The 12,666-nt window shown below is 38.6% G+C and overlaps 1 protein-coding gene across 6 annotated transcripts in view; it reads right to left on the bottom strand.

Moving 5' to 3' along the window:
• The window catches only part of LOC126855500 (fat-like cadherin-related tumor suppressor homolog), a 183,633-nt gene that overhangs the window by 27,592 nt on the left and 143,375 nt on the right, over positions 1–12,666 (bottom strand). For all 6 annotated transcript variants that reach the window (XM_050603199.1, XM_050603200.1, XM_050603204.1 and 3 more), the window contains exon 4: positions 6,888–6,949. In XM_050603199.1, the coding sequence (XP_050459156.1) occupies positions 6,888–6,949 (62 nt within the window). The remainder of the gene's footprint in view (positions 1–6,887; positions 6,950–12,666) is intronic.

Below are 12,666 nucleotides of genomic sequence, written 5' to 3'. Positions count from 1 at the left end.
CATTTAAAATAAAAATAAAACTATATACAATATATATATATATAAAAATTTAGTTTTATATCGAAATTGAAACTAATAATTGTATTTTACGATTTTATCCATAACAATTTGCTAGAATTTAATAAAATTTGGCTTTGTTATGCATTATTCGCAGCCGCAATGTTCAAAAGCGTTTATATTCAACCGCAGATACACTGTCATCGTGCCCACAAATTTGAAATCCCTCGCTAATAAGCGTATTTTATCAAATGCCATGTGCACGTAAACGATGCTGCAAAAAAAAAAAAAAAACGTATTTTCAGTTAATCAGTTAATCAGTGGTTAGGGCAGCGAGCGGATAGAACTGTCGTTTAGTCACCAGTTAAGCATTGGAAAACGCTTAGGGCAACCTCAAAAGATGGCTAAGTGTTTAGATAAACGTTGAAGAATTGCTATCTGAGATAGGAATAAAGTTAACTTTCTCCCAGATATTACGATTATTCGCGATACCTTAGTTTATATCTCGTGCATTTTTGCAGAAATTATTAATTTTAAGAAGCATTAAAAAAATATAGAATTATATAATTAAATAGATGTTTCAAATCTTTTAAAAATATTGAATGTATAATATTTCGTAAGTTTTATAATATTAGACATATTAACGAAATCGATATTGATCTGGTATCGAGCAAAGATCTTCAAATTTTCTCGTAAACTTGCGATTTTCATTTCGCATTGGTATGAACAAACCGAGACTCCAAAGATGTTATCAGAGAAAACATCGCGCGTAATTGCGGTCGTTAATAATTGGAATTCCTGTCTGGAAGGCCAACCAAAGGCGCACACGCCATATCGAACATCGAGTAGATGCGATCGCGCGATTAGTATTTTCTTTTTCTTCCCCCGACTCTCCCCGTATAATCGTAACCGGAAAATTTATCTTTAATTAAGGAGTGTTTCCTAAGGCGCGCAATTAATAATTCTAATTAGTATTACTAGGCGAGTATGCGCTTTATTTAGATGACTATCGTATTTCCTCCGGAAATACTCCATCACGATAAACACCCAAGGATCTTCCATAAGCAAAGTGTAATTTCCTAATCGAAACCATGATCAGTTTCAATAACCAATCGTGCCTCGACCGATTGCATTTCGATCTGAAACATAATACGATGATTCTGAGCGGAGCTCAGCATATTATCCGATTTCTTTCTTCGCATTTGTCTTATATCTCGCTCTTCATTCAGTCATAATATACGAAATATATCTGTACCGTGGAATTTCCGCCGTAGAGATTCCTGGATGTTCATCATGATTATTTCTACCTACCCGCGAGCTCTTTTGCAATGCGCCCTGAGACGTAAACAGAAGAAGGGACTAGACGAATGAGAGTAGTGTCGGATATTAATTATATGCCGTTTCTGTACATAATGTATACCGAAAGCGTCCAGAGAGCAAAAGCCCTTTTTCTTTTTTTACACTTCATATTTCAATAGAAAAAGTGAGAAGAGAATCAAACGATTGTTACATTCGTTGCAAGATTTAAACATTAATTCTTTTAATGTCGATGAAATTCATATTTCTATAAGAAAATTTTTAGAAAATTAATTTCAAATGTACAGAATTCTCCAACTGCAGTATGTAATCATAGAACAAAGAAACTAAGGCTCGTGGAATAATCTCGCGAAATTAAAAAAAATATACTATTTGTAGAACAATTGTTGTATGTGGGCGTAATTATTATTTTCATCCGTGCACAAAATATTTGCAAGTTACCGCACGCGTACGATGAGGATTCGAGATATTTTTGCATACTTCTTCTTGAAATACAAAACTCCTTATTTCCGAGCAAAATATGAGGGATCACCCTATAGAATACTATCCTATTGTTTCTCAGTCCCTTTGACGATGGCATTGCGCAATATATTCTCATTGTCACGGTAACGTCACGTGCACCGAGACGGAAGTTTCCATTGCGTTGCAAGAAAGACCGAGACATCGAGAGTCGAGCGTTGCGACGATAATCCTCACGACAGTGCGCGAAAGACGGTAAGAAGAATGTCAATTAAGCGACTTCAGTGATGTTTCTGAGTGTCCGAGCGACACCGGCGGTAAAACGAAGGGTCTTGTAGCGGAAGCGGAAAGGTGGAATGTAAAAAAAAAGGAACGAGACATAGGGTGCAAAAAAAGCTTCGAATTTTTTCTTTCTTTCGACCTTACGTCGCTTATCGATTTTTTCCTCCTTTCCGTTATCTATTTTTAACAAACCCTCATTTGATACACAATTTATGAATATTTAAAATTTGAATATTTAAAATTAGAAAATATAAGACTGGAGAGAAAATTGTGACGATATAAAATTTATTTTTGACATTTATCTTTTCGAATCATATGCAAAATCAACAAGCCAAATGCAAGCGGAGATAATTAGACTCGTGCGCATTTGTCTATGCGGGATAAATCACACGTTTGAAGCATTAGTCATCCACGAAAAACGCTGACCGAGCGCGGCATTTTTCTCCGCGTTACGACGTACGGTTGTCGTAGGAAAATCGACATGTATTATAACACACCGAGTCCGAGTCCGGAAGCGTAGTCGTCGCGAACGTGCGGAAAAAAGGATGAAGAATAGCGCAAAGGACCGATTCGTACCTGCCCTTATTAATATACGCGGCGCATAGTGAAAATGCCTGGCAGCGCATTTGAAATATGTCCGCGTGCGTCTAGAGAAAAGGGTATATTTCTCGGACGACGGTCGGAGAGAAGAGATTGTGAAAAATCGCGCCTATTAATAAGACTGCGGCAAAAACTCCTCGAGAGGGTGGTTCCCTCCTTTAGCGGGGTCGATGCTTCGCGAGCGGCCGGAACTTACGCATAACGCTTTCCTCGAGATACGACGTTATCGATCGCGGAATACTTTCAAGGAGAAGCGCGGCCGTGCAGAGAAGATAGGATTGAACTCGATGGAGGCCGAATTTTCATATTCAAATAAAAAAAATTTTGTGTTTTAAAAATAATTAACAGTAGAGAAGAATAACTGCATCCTTAATAGAGAAAAAAAAAACTTTACGGGCAAAAATATATTATAATTTCTTTAAATAATTTTTAACTTTATTTTCCACGTGAATTTCCTTTTTACTGTTTTAGAAGGCAAGCCGATATGGGAAATTAAATAAAAAATTTGCTGCGTCTATAAGAGTGGCACGTGAGCTGAAAATTGATTCTTACGTGCTCTTTCTCATGGATTATCTATCGGCGACTTCGATTTGCATTCAAGTACGCCCGGTCGATCATAAATTTCGATGAAATACTCTCAAACCGATACTTCAAGCAGTACTTAGTAGAGAGTCGACTGTCGGTTCTACGATAGTAAGCAACTTTCTGGCTTACTTTGAATATCAGAAGAAGCGCCTAAAGCGTATCTTTACAACAAAAGGCCATCAGAAGCTTGATCGAAAAAAAGAGACAATCGATTCAACATTATGTTTGCCAGTAACAGACAATGCCATAAATGAAGCTTTCAAACAAATATTAGACATATGTATTTGTACGCAATTTCTTCATATTTTTTATTACAACATAATTTTTCGAATTACTTAAGTTTGCTCAATTATATGGCAAAGGAATATGATTCATTGTCGTTATGTGAATCTCGTTGAAAGCGAAACGACATTGTCAATGTTTTAGATTTATCGAGCATTCTGCGAATTATACGGCATGTAAAAAGGGTGCCTGACGACGCGAGATACGCGTGGGTAGTGGAAAAATGTCTCTTCGTGACAGGACACAACCATGAGGATGCAGTCGAGATCCGTAAATTATGCGTGGAATTATGAAAAAGGGGGACACACGGTCGTCCCGGTCACATCGGGTTCCGCCCGACGTCGGCCGACTTTTCAAGTCAAATATACCGACGACCGGCCAGCGTCCACGCCCTTTGACATCGGTTATACATATCGGTTAAATGGCATATCGATGACAGATAAACGAGTTTGGTGAGCGAGCGGAAGCGCCGTAAAAAGGAAATCTAACGATCCAAAAGCGCGGAATCTACGGGATATGCGACGCGTTTAGATGCGCATGCTGTCAATAACGCAATTTGAGCCGATATCAATTTCGCCAATCCTTGAACCAACATAGTTATAGGGACGATGCGATAGATGTTATTCGAAAATAAAACAGATTTTTAACTAGTATAGAGAAAGAGAGAATTGAATATATTTCATGCGTCCTCTTTTAACTGAATGCATGGAATATCAATAGAAAAATAAAATTCCTCGCCTTACAGTTGCTATTGCGTGACGTGCGTAACTTTCTGCCCTTTACGTGAATTTTATTATTCAAGAATATGTTTGGGAAAACTCTTCGCTACTTGTCAATTTCATCACATAAATTTGTCCTCGTCCTTCGCGCGCTCGACAAACTAAGAAGCTAAATAAGCAATTTAATCCGCGCGATTGATAATGAAGGAATAATCGGTAAAGCTTATGATAAAAGAAAGCACTCTGTGTACACTCATTAATTATTCGCGGCGAGAAGACTTTGTGAAATTGCGCAAGTTTCCTCGCAAGGAGGTGGCAAGAGAGGCCACGGGGGAGACGATCGTTTTCACGAACTCTTGTTTCTAGAGCCAAGACTCATTTAACTCGGTTACGAACACAAACACGCTGTTAACAACCCGCATCGGAGGATCAAAGCCTCTTAAAGTGATTTCCTGGTCGCCGCACGGAATCGTCGGAGAATTCCTGTAATGATGTCTAACGAAATCAGATCCATACGAGACAAGCTTAAATGTCAGAGAGTCTTTCAGTCCGCCCATCGTGTATTTTGCGGAAAATTTCATTTATTTCGAAATAAATTTTAAATACTATCTGCTTTATCCGAGGTGTAAATAACACTGCTTCAAATAATTTTATTATGTATTATAGCATAACAAATATTAATGTTTAATTTTTAAAATACAAGAAAGATACACGATTCGCTTTAATTTTCGATATCATAGTGCTGCTATAAAGTGCATTTAATTCATTCGCTCAATGTGGGCATTGAAAATTTAAATTACGTCATGCGAACGAGCGAGAACATGGCCATTAAAACCGATAACATGCAATTTAATTTAGGGCGAGCGTATGCTCATGTTAATTACAAAACACTTTGCTACCGTAATGGTCCATGCGTTTTTTTTTTTTTAACATTATCTGATCCAATTTTGCAGCATTAAAACCGCTTTAATTCTGAATAAATAAGCTATTTTCGAATAAGTTTCAAAATATTAATATAAATTGCTTAAAATTTGTTCTGAAGATATGAAGTCATAATTTCGCGAACATTGTGTAACAAAAACTGTGGATTGTGATTATTATGAAATTTTATGGACGATGATATTTAGATATTACAACCAGTACACTTTTTATTATTTTAAAGAAGAAAATAGAAAAATATCATAAAATAGTTTCTTTTTTAAAAATGGAACAAAGATAAGGAGCTCTATCCATGATTTTATTTGTTAAACTTTCCTAAATGCGACAACGCCAAAGTGATATCAGGCAAGTAAGTATAAGTTTGTTAGAAACTGCAATAGAGCCGGAATAATATGCAGAGAGAAATACGTATTGCAACTTTCGCGATCAAGGTGAAACTGTGCTCATATGCGTGAATCTTTAAAACTTACGGGACGGCATTGTTATATACACGATGCGTCTCTCGTTTCCCTCATAATTACATTCATTTGTCAAGTTTAATCTGTCCCACCTTTCCCCCACTTTAGAATTCTTCTTTTATCATCTTAGCGCAGACACTATATTTTTCAAAAAGAAAAAAAAATCGTATTTCATCTAAAAACCTTCTCCTCTTCTTCTCTACTTCTACTCCTTTTTCTTTCCGTCATTATCTCAAGTCAAATTAATCTTAATTAATTACAATGTTGCAAAATGTGCTCCGAATAATTTAAAACTCTATTAATTACGTCAAAATTTCAAAAATGGTACATAGAGGTAGTAGAAGGAAGACATGAGTAAGGACCACTTATGCTATCAATCGCATTCACCTCCGATTCTGTAGCCGCGAAAGAAGCCTCTCCGTGAAATTGGCATCGATCTATTCCTGCTTTTATCGTTCTGGCGAAAATTCAGTGTCTACCACCGTCGTACACGATGTGAGACTATCGCGCGAGCGCTCCTCCTTTAATCCCGATGCAGGTAGAAATTCTCCGAAAGGCTCCGACGACTTTCCCCGGAGAAATGTCTCGTCTCTCTTGTGTCTCACCCCATGACCCTTTTTCTTCTACCATCTTAGTGCAGACCACCGTACCTTTTCAACCCTCCGTTCCATCCAAAGCCTCCTCTTGCGCCCCCTCCTCCTTCTTCGCCCTTCTCTGTTTCCGTCGTTGTCCCAAGTCGTCCATTCGTTTTCCAGCCTCCCTCGCGCCCTCTCCGTTCATACCCCTTTTCTCGCTCTCAAGTTAGCCTTCTCGCTTTTATCGTTGAAGGCAGCAGATTTTCCTCATTTTACTTTTCAATCTCACGAAAGATGCGATTTTCTTCCTCATTTCCACTCTGACAATATTGAGGGAGCGCTGTTAGAGTAAAGAGAGAGAACCGACAGTTTCAGAACTTTGTCGACAGTATCGTCGAGAAATGGAATACGAATGGGCGAAAAGAGGAAGGGTGCGGGGCACACTAATCTGTCTATCTATCAGCTGTTAGTATTAGCGCGCCCATTAGAGAATACGATTTGCTCTAATGACTGGGAGCGATTAAATCGTCGTTTAAACGTTGCCAACTGCGAAGGTACAACGTGTTTCGAATTCGTTCTCTTGAGTTTACTCGCATTTTGAGCTTATTCGTAATTACATTACTACAAAGGAATTAAAAAAAAAAATAAAATAAACTTTCGCGTCTTTCACTTACCTCCAATACGTGTTCCGCTTGATTCTCGCGATCGAGCTTTCTGCCGCTGGTGCTGATGAGACCTGTAACAATGAATGCAGTAGCGATTAGCAAAATGTTCGATCATTAATAACGCGATAAACGACGATGGAAAACGGAATATTTATTACGGCAGGATAATAAAACGGTGGCACTTTACACAATGACTCTCCCCTCAATAAAATCCCGCACAGAGGAGATACAGAAAAGAGGGGTACAATTCTCGAATCGCGGGCGAATGAGAGAACCTCTATTACCGAGACAAAGATCGGTCCGATGAAACAAACTCGACGAAATTACAGCGTTCAGATTTTGCGGCATAGAGCAATAGCTTTTCGTTTCTTTAAACTGTTGCGATATCGAGCTTTATTTTAACGTCGCACGTACAGCCCTTTTATCATGGGCGTGGACTTTGCCCAAAACTCAATTGGGCAAAAATTCGCGGACATGAAATCACTGACGTTCGAGAAAAATTTTTCCAATTTACTATCACGTACTTTATGAGAAACGAATTAAAAAAGAACGAACATTTGCAAATGTCTTCTTAAATTTGACAAAATAAAAGACGTTTTTATAAAAGAATTAACTGGAGATATAAAAAAAAAATATTTTTAAAAAGACATAAGTACGGTGTAGAGTTTGTTTAATGGAGGTGCGCGTGAAGCCTCCATAGAGATGCAAGCGCGACGCTTCAACAAAGCGACACCGTCAAACAAAAAAGAGGAAGCCATGAATAGCGGGCGCGCAACCGCGTTGTATAAAGGCAAGAGCGAGGCTTTTTTTTGTATTAGTCTTACGGCTTCCGGTGTGTGACGGTCTAGATTTTATATTACACCGCGAGCTGCTAATCGAGTTACAAGGAAGCCGTTGTCGTTCTGCTCGGAGCCACGATCCGCCGCGCCGACAAGGCGGTGCTGACTCTCGTAACTTTCGCTTTGCGGCCCCGTTATCATCAGCATGGCGTGAATCCGAACTCGTACAACTGATACGTACGAAGCACTGCTATTAAAACAAACTAGTTTCACGTTTTCGTTGAGCCAAACGCTCCGTCCGCGTGCTTAAGCGTAGGGTAGGAGGGCATCGTTATTAAAGCCGCGATAGAACGAAAATGCAGGAACGCAAAGTGCGGAAATATGAATCATCTCAAATCTAAACTTCATTGTTATTTATAATCGAATTCGCCATTTTGAGCGAATTGATTAACCGTTCGATTCTTTTTTCTCGAATTTTATCGACAATTTCGAATGTAGCGACTTTTGGACGCGCGCACACTTTAATTTTTAACTCTAAATAGAAAGTATAAGAAAATGGGGATGAAGACCGGAAAGACGGACGGGAGCGGAAGTGCCGCGATGGACAGGAAAAAAGGGGAATTGAGGGAAATAGCGTTCGATCGTGCCTTGAACGTATAAGCGACCTTCGACGCTGTAGAACGCATTTAAATAATTGCTTTTCGTTTTCGTTCCTCATCCTCTGGATTGCGTCGAACCCGAGGGTTCGTTCCGGCCTGGTAGGAATGCGCATCCACGCATCCTCGCGTGTTATTGCCAGCAGCGTGTTTGGCAGCGAATAAGCCCGGAATGAAAAATTCATTATCGGAAATCAGAATGCGGGATCAGTCGAAATTATTTACGATTTATCCGCGGCGCGGACAACACGATCGCCGGATGATACAGCGATGCTAAATGAGAATTTCGACAGACGTAACAATGAATTTATTTTCTCTCGCGCGCGCTTCTCTTAAAACATCGTGGGACGCTCAACGGAGTAATATTTTATGATGATAATGAAAAATGTTGCCGGAGGTAACGGGCCTTCCGGAGCAACTTCTGGAATATCGCTTTAAAGACCGCTCGTCGAAAGAAAGTTTTTTATCGAGATTATTCCCTTATGACAAATCAAGATTATCTATCTTTGATGAGGCGCATTGCCAAACGTTTTATGAAATTTGCCTGCCGGATATCTCGCGCCTGTATAAAAAAAAAATTGCAAATTTTTTATGACACGAATAAAATTAAAGAGTTGATTAACTAGGTCAGCACGGAGCGTTCTAAAAAGTCGAGACTATTGTCGATGACATTTTGAGAATTATACTTATAAGTATAGAGTGTTTCGTTATGAAAAAATAACATGTGAAATTTTTACGAGAGAGAAAATATTTTGATATTTTGGCACAATCTCTTGCCAATTTCGCTGCTCTTATTAAAACATCGAGGTGCGTTAATCGAATCAAATCGCGATCGTTTATAACAATAATACGAAGCGAGTAATCAGCGACGTATATCCGTGAAATAAAATCTCACATTTTTTTTTCATTTTTCGCGTAATTAATGAAATTAGTCGGATATACACGCGGAGCGTTTAACAAAAAGCCTGGGATTTTTAAAAGCGACCCGCGGAGCGCGGGCCATCAAAGCTTAGTGACTTTAATTAATATCGCGTTTTACGTCCTATTTGCCGGCTACATAATGGCATACGAACGAGGGGAGAAGAAGGGAAAAAAGAGAAGAGGGAGGGAAACATATTTTTACAATGTGGCAACGTGTGTTACGCGCCAAAAGCGTGATTAACTGTGCGATTAGTTACACGGGGGTCGTGTAACGCTTACGATGGCAACGTACTGTTCGTTCGCTCGTGTAAGCTCGTTCCCGTGGGCGAAGTCGTATTACTCGACCAAGATCTATCTAATCTAATTTCGTACTGCCGTATAACACCACTATTGTTCTCCATCGTCATATCTTATGCTACGTGCTACTATAACTAGAGAGAGTCCGCGAATACGCCGGTTAACACCTGAGATATGTCCGAACCTTCTCACGTGTCGCGTTACGTTCTCTCCAAAATATCTCGTTACAAAAGCACAAACATACGACTGCTAGCATTCATAACTAAATCGTCAAAAACTTGAAAAGAGAACATTTTTCCATTGTCTTTATTTGAAATTCAGGGAAATGTTATTGTCTTTTAACATAACACGTGACTCCTCTGCATACAAAACTTTTATTTGCATATATCAGGCTATAGTCTTGGATCGTGAAACAACACACCGTCTCGCGCCACATAATGATGTTAATGAGGGCGTAGGAACGACGATGTGTAATCGTAAAGCACGTGCATGCGATATACCGTGACGCATTATTTCAGCGTGCATTCTAGGGCGCATGATAGAGTGTAGCTTTTTTGCCGTGCTGACCTTTTCGACATCACCCCTTTCTCGCGCGGCGTTTTGAGAGATTAACAAAAAACCTCGGTCTTTCCTTGCTTGTTATCGGGCGTTTGCGAAAATTGATCGAAAGGCCGTGGCCGCGGATGATTGATGCCGCGCGAAATGCGCGCGCGGATGCAAAAAAAGGGTTGACCGCGCGTAGCGAAAGCGAAGGGGATGCATTAATCGAGTGACCCGGTGATTTAATTGCGGAAACGAGCCTCCAATTTGGGGCCATTCTCGGCAAAAAGGCGGTACGCTTTTACGGCGAAGATCCTCCAATAGAAGCAACAAAATATGTTACAATTAAGTCGCGCGACACACTATGCTTCAGCAAAAACAACTGGTTTAAAATCAATCTAGGATAGATTAAAACATAAATAAGACAACAAGTCAGGAAATATATATGACAAAATCAATTAAAAACAAATGTATTATTTTGCAGTCCTTATTAGCCTTTAATAAAGTGAGATAAATTTAAAAACAAATTAATTAACATTGCTAACGATTAGAACTTTATAAGAAATGAAAGAATACCGTCAGAGAACCTCTAAACAAAACGCGGATAATATGCCCTCTCCTTAGGATATAACCACAGGGAGAGGTTTCGAATTTCACTCGGATCGTGCCTTTATAATTACCAGTTTAATTGCACGATTATACATTAACTTGAGCCGTAACTCGTTCTGGTGAACAACGCATGATCTAAAAATCCATATTGTCGTGCTTAGCTAATCAGTTTCGTATTACATTGCTAGTATCATGGATATAAAATACAGTTACTCAAGTCTACTTTATACTATCAATAATCCTCGCATGAGTATTTACGATAAAATTTTATCATAAAGTTTAAAATTAGTGTTGCACTCAAAAGGAAATGTTTGTTCGTGTGTCGATCAGAAATTAAAATATGCATATAATTAACTATCTATATTTCGCTTGTTTGTTTATGTGAATTTACTGACTTAGCTACAGATATAGTGTAACTAGATCCGAAATGGACTTTGGAGAATGCAAGACTAGATGTTGCGAGGGAGATCGTATATCCAATAGTTTGTTTGAGCCCATGGCGAAACTCCAAGATATCGTATAATACCGTCATTAAGAAATACCGCGATCGTTCTATTACGCACAAACCTCCTGACAAAGCGTAATAATATCAATAATATCATTGTGGTATATGTTTGTCGCGGAGAAACCAACCATCGATACATCGCGCATAGGTAAAAATAATTCAGATATAAATTGTTTATATTGTTGTAACTTAATCGATTGTAATAAAGGCGGATAATTGGATGCAATCAGCCGCGAGCTCAGTTGTCGTAAAAATCGAGTGACGTCGATAAACAACAACGTGTCTATAATTATTCGGCCAGACGCGCGAAGAGGGGCTATGCACCGATCGACCCGCAAAAAAATCGACGATACTTCTTTGGCAATGGTGGAAACCAATTTAGCCGACGTTACATGAAATTTGGGAGCTATCCACGCGTTGTATTACGCGCACTAATTGCTGTTACTGGAGTGGCATGGCCGCTGGAATGAAACCGGGGACAAGAGCGTTAATAGTTTCCGATACAACATCAAACTTGCGAGATATATGATATCTATTGTTTAACAATCTGTTTCTCTCCGATATACATATAATGTTTCTGTTTATATTATACATAAACTTGTCTATTTTAATAATAATTTTATGGCGTGCACAATAATTAAACTATAATTTATAATTCTATAATGTAGAATGTTAAAAAAAAATATATATATACTCTGTATATTAATATATGTAAAAAAATGTAAACATTCAATAAAATATAAATGATGTATAACAACGAGAGAAAAAATATTAGTGATTTTTGATATATTTTTTTCATTTGTATTCTATAAATATGATTAAATAAATAAAAAAAGAGAGCAAAAAATAATTATCGTGACGTAAAGGTATTTTAATTTTTCGCGACAAAAGTTCGATATTGCTATGTCGAGAAGATTCGTGCATGAGCGTTATTTGATCGATGATAACGCAATGACATTTATAGCCGATACAATTGATCGGTTATAACCAAGTATTTTTCGTATAGCGAAGAGCAGCCGCAATATGTATATCGAGTCGTGTTTTATTCCACTTTAAGGCACGTTCAGTCGAATACTTGTCCGATTTTTTCCTCGTATGTGAAATACGCGACGACGAGCCGGGCCAAGTTTTGCACAATCCCGCACATTAAAAGTTTCGCGGATGAATAGCGCGCAAAGGGGGATTGGCCAGCTGGCGAAGTGGAAGTTTCCGGGATTGGTCGACGACGATGAATATAAGTCAAATGTCGGCTGACTTTTTCCATTGTGAAGCATCTCCCAGTATAACTGACTCTCATTTTGCGTACTAATATCGATCGCAAACGACTTTCGAAGAATGCAGAATGTCCGTTGTTTGCGATGAAAATGCTTGGCTGGATGCCAGCAGAAATCGGTATAATCTCGACGAATTCAGATTTGAATTATATAAATAGACTTTAATATCTATTTTAATAAACTTCTTTCTTTCAATGTTTTTTACTG

The sequence above is a fragment of the Cataglyphis hispanica genome, chromosome 16 (genome assembly GCF_021464435.1).
Source record: "Cataglyphis hispanica isolate Lineage 1 chromosome 16, ULB_Chis1_1.0, whole genome shotgun sequence".
Lineage (NCBI taxonomy): Eukaryota > Metazoa > Arthropoda > Insecta > Hymenoptera > Formicidae > Cataglyphis > Cataglyphis hispanica.
The sequence above is the reverse complement of the archived record's forward strand: the minus strand, read 5'-3'. Positions and strand labels throughout refer to the sequence as shown.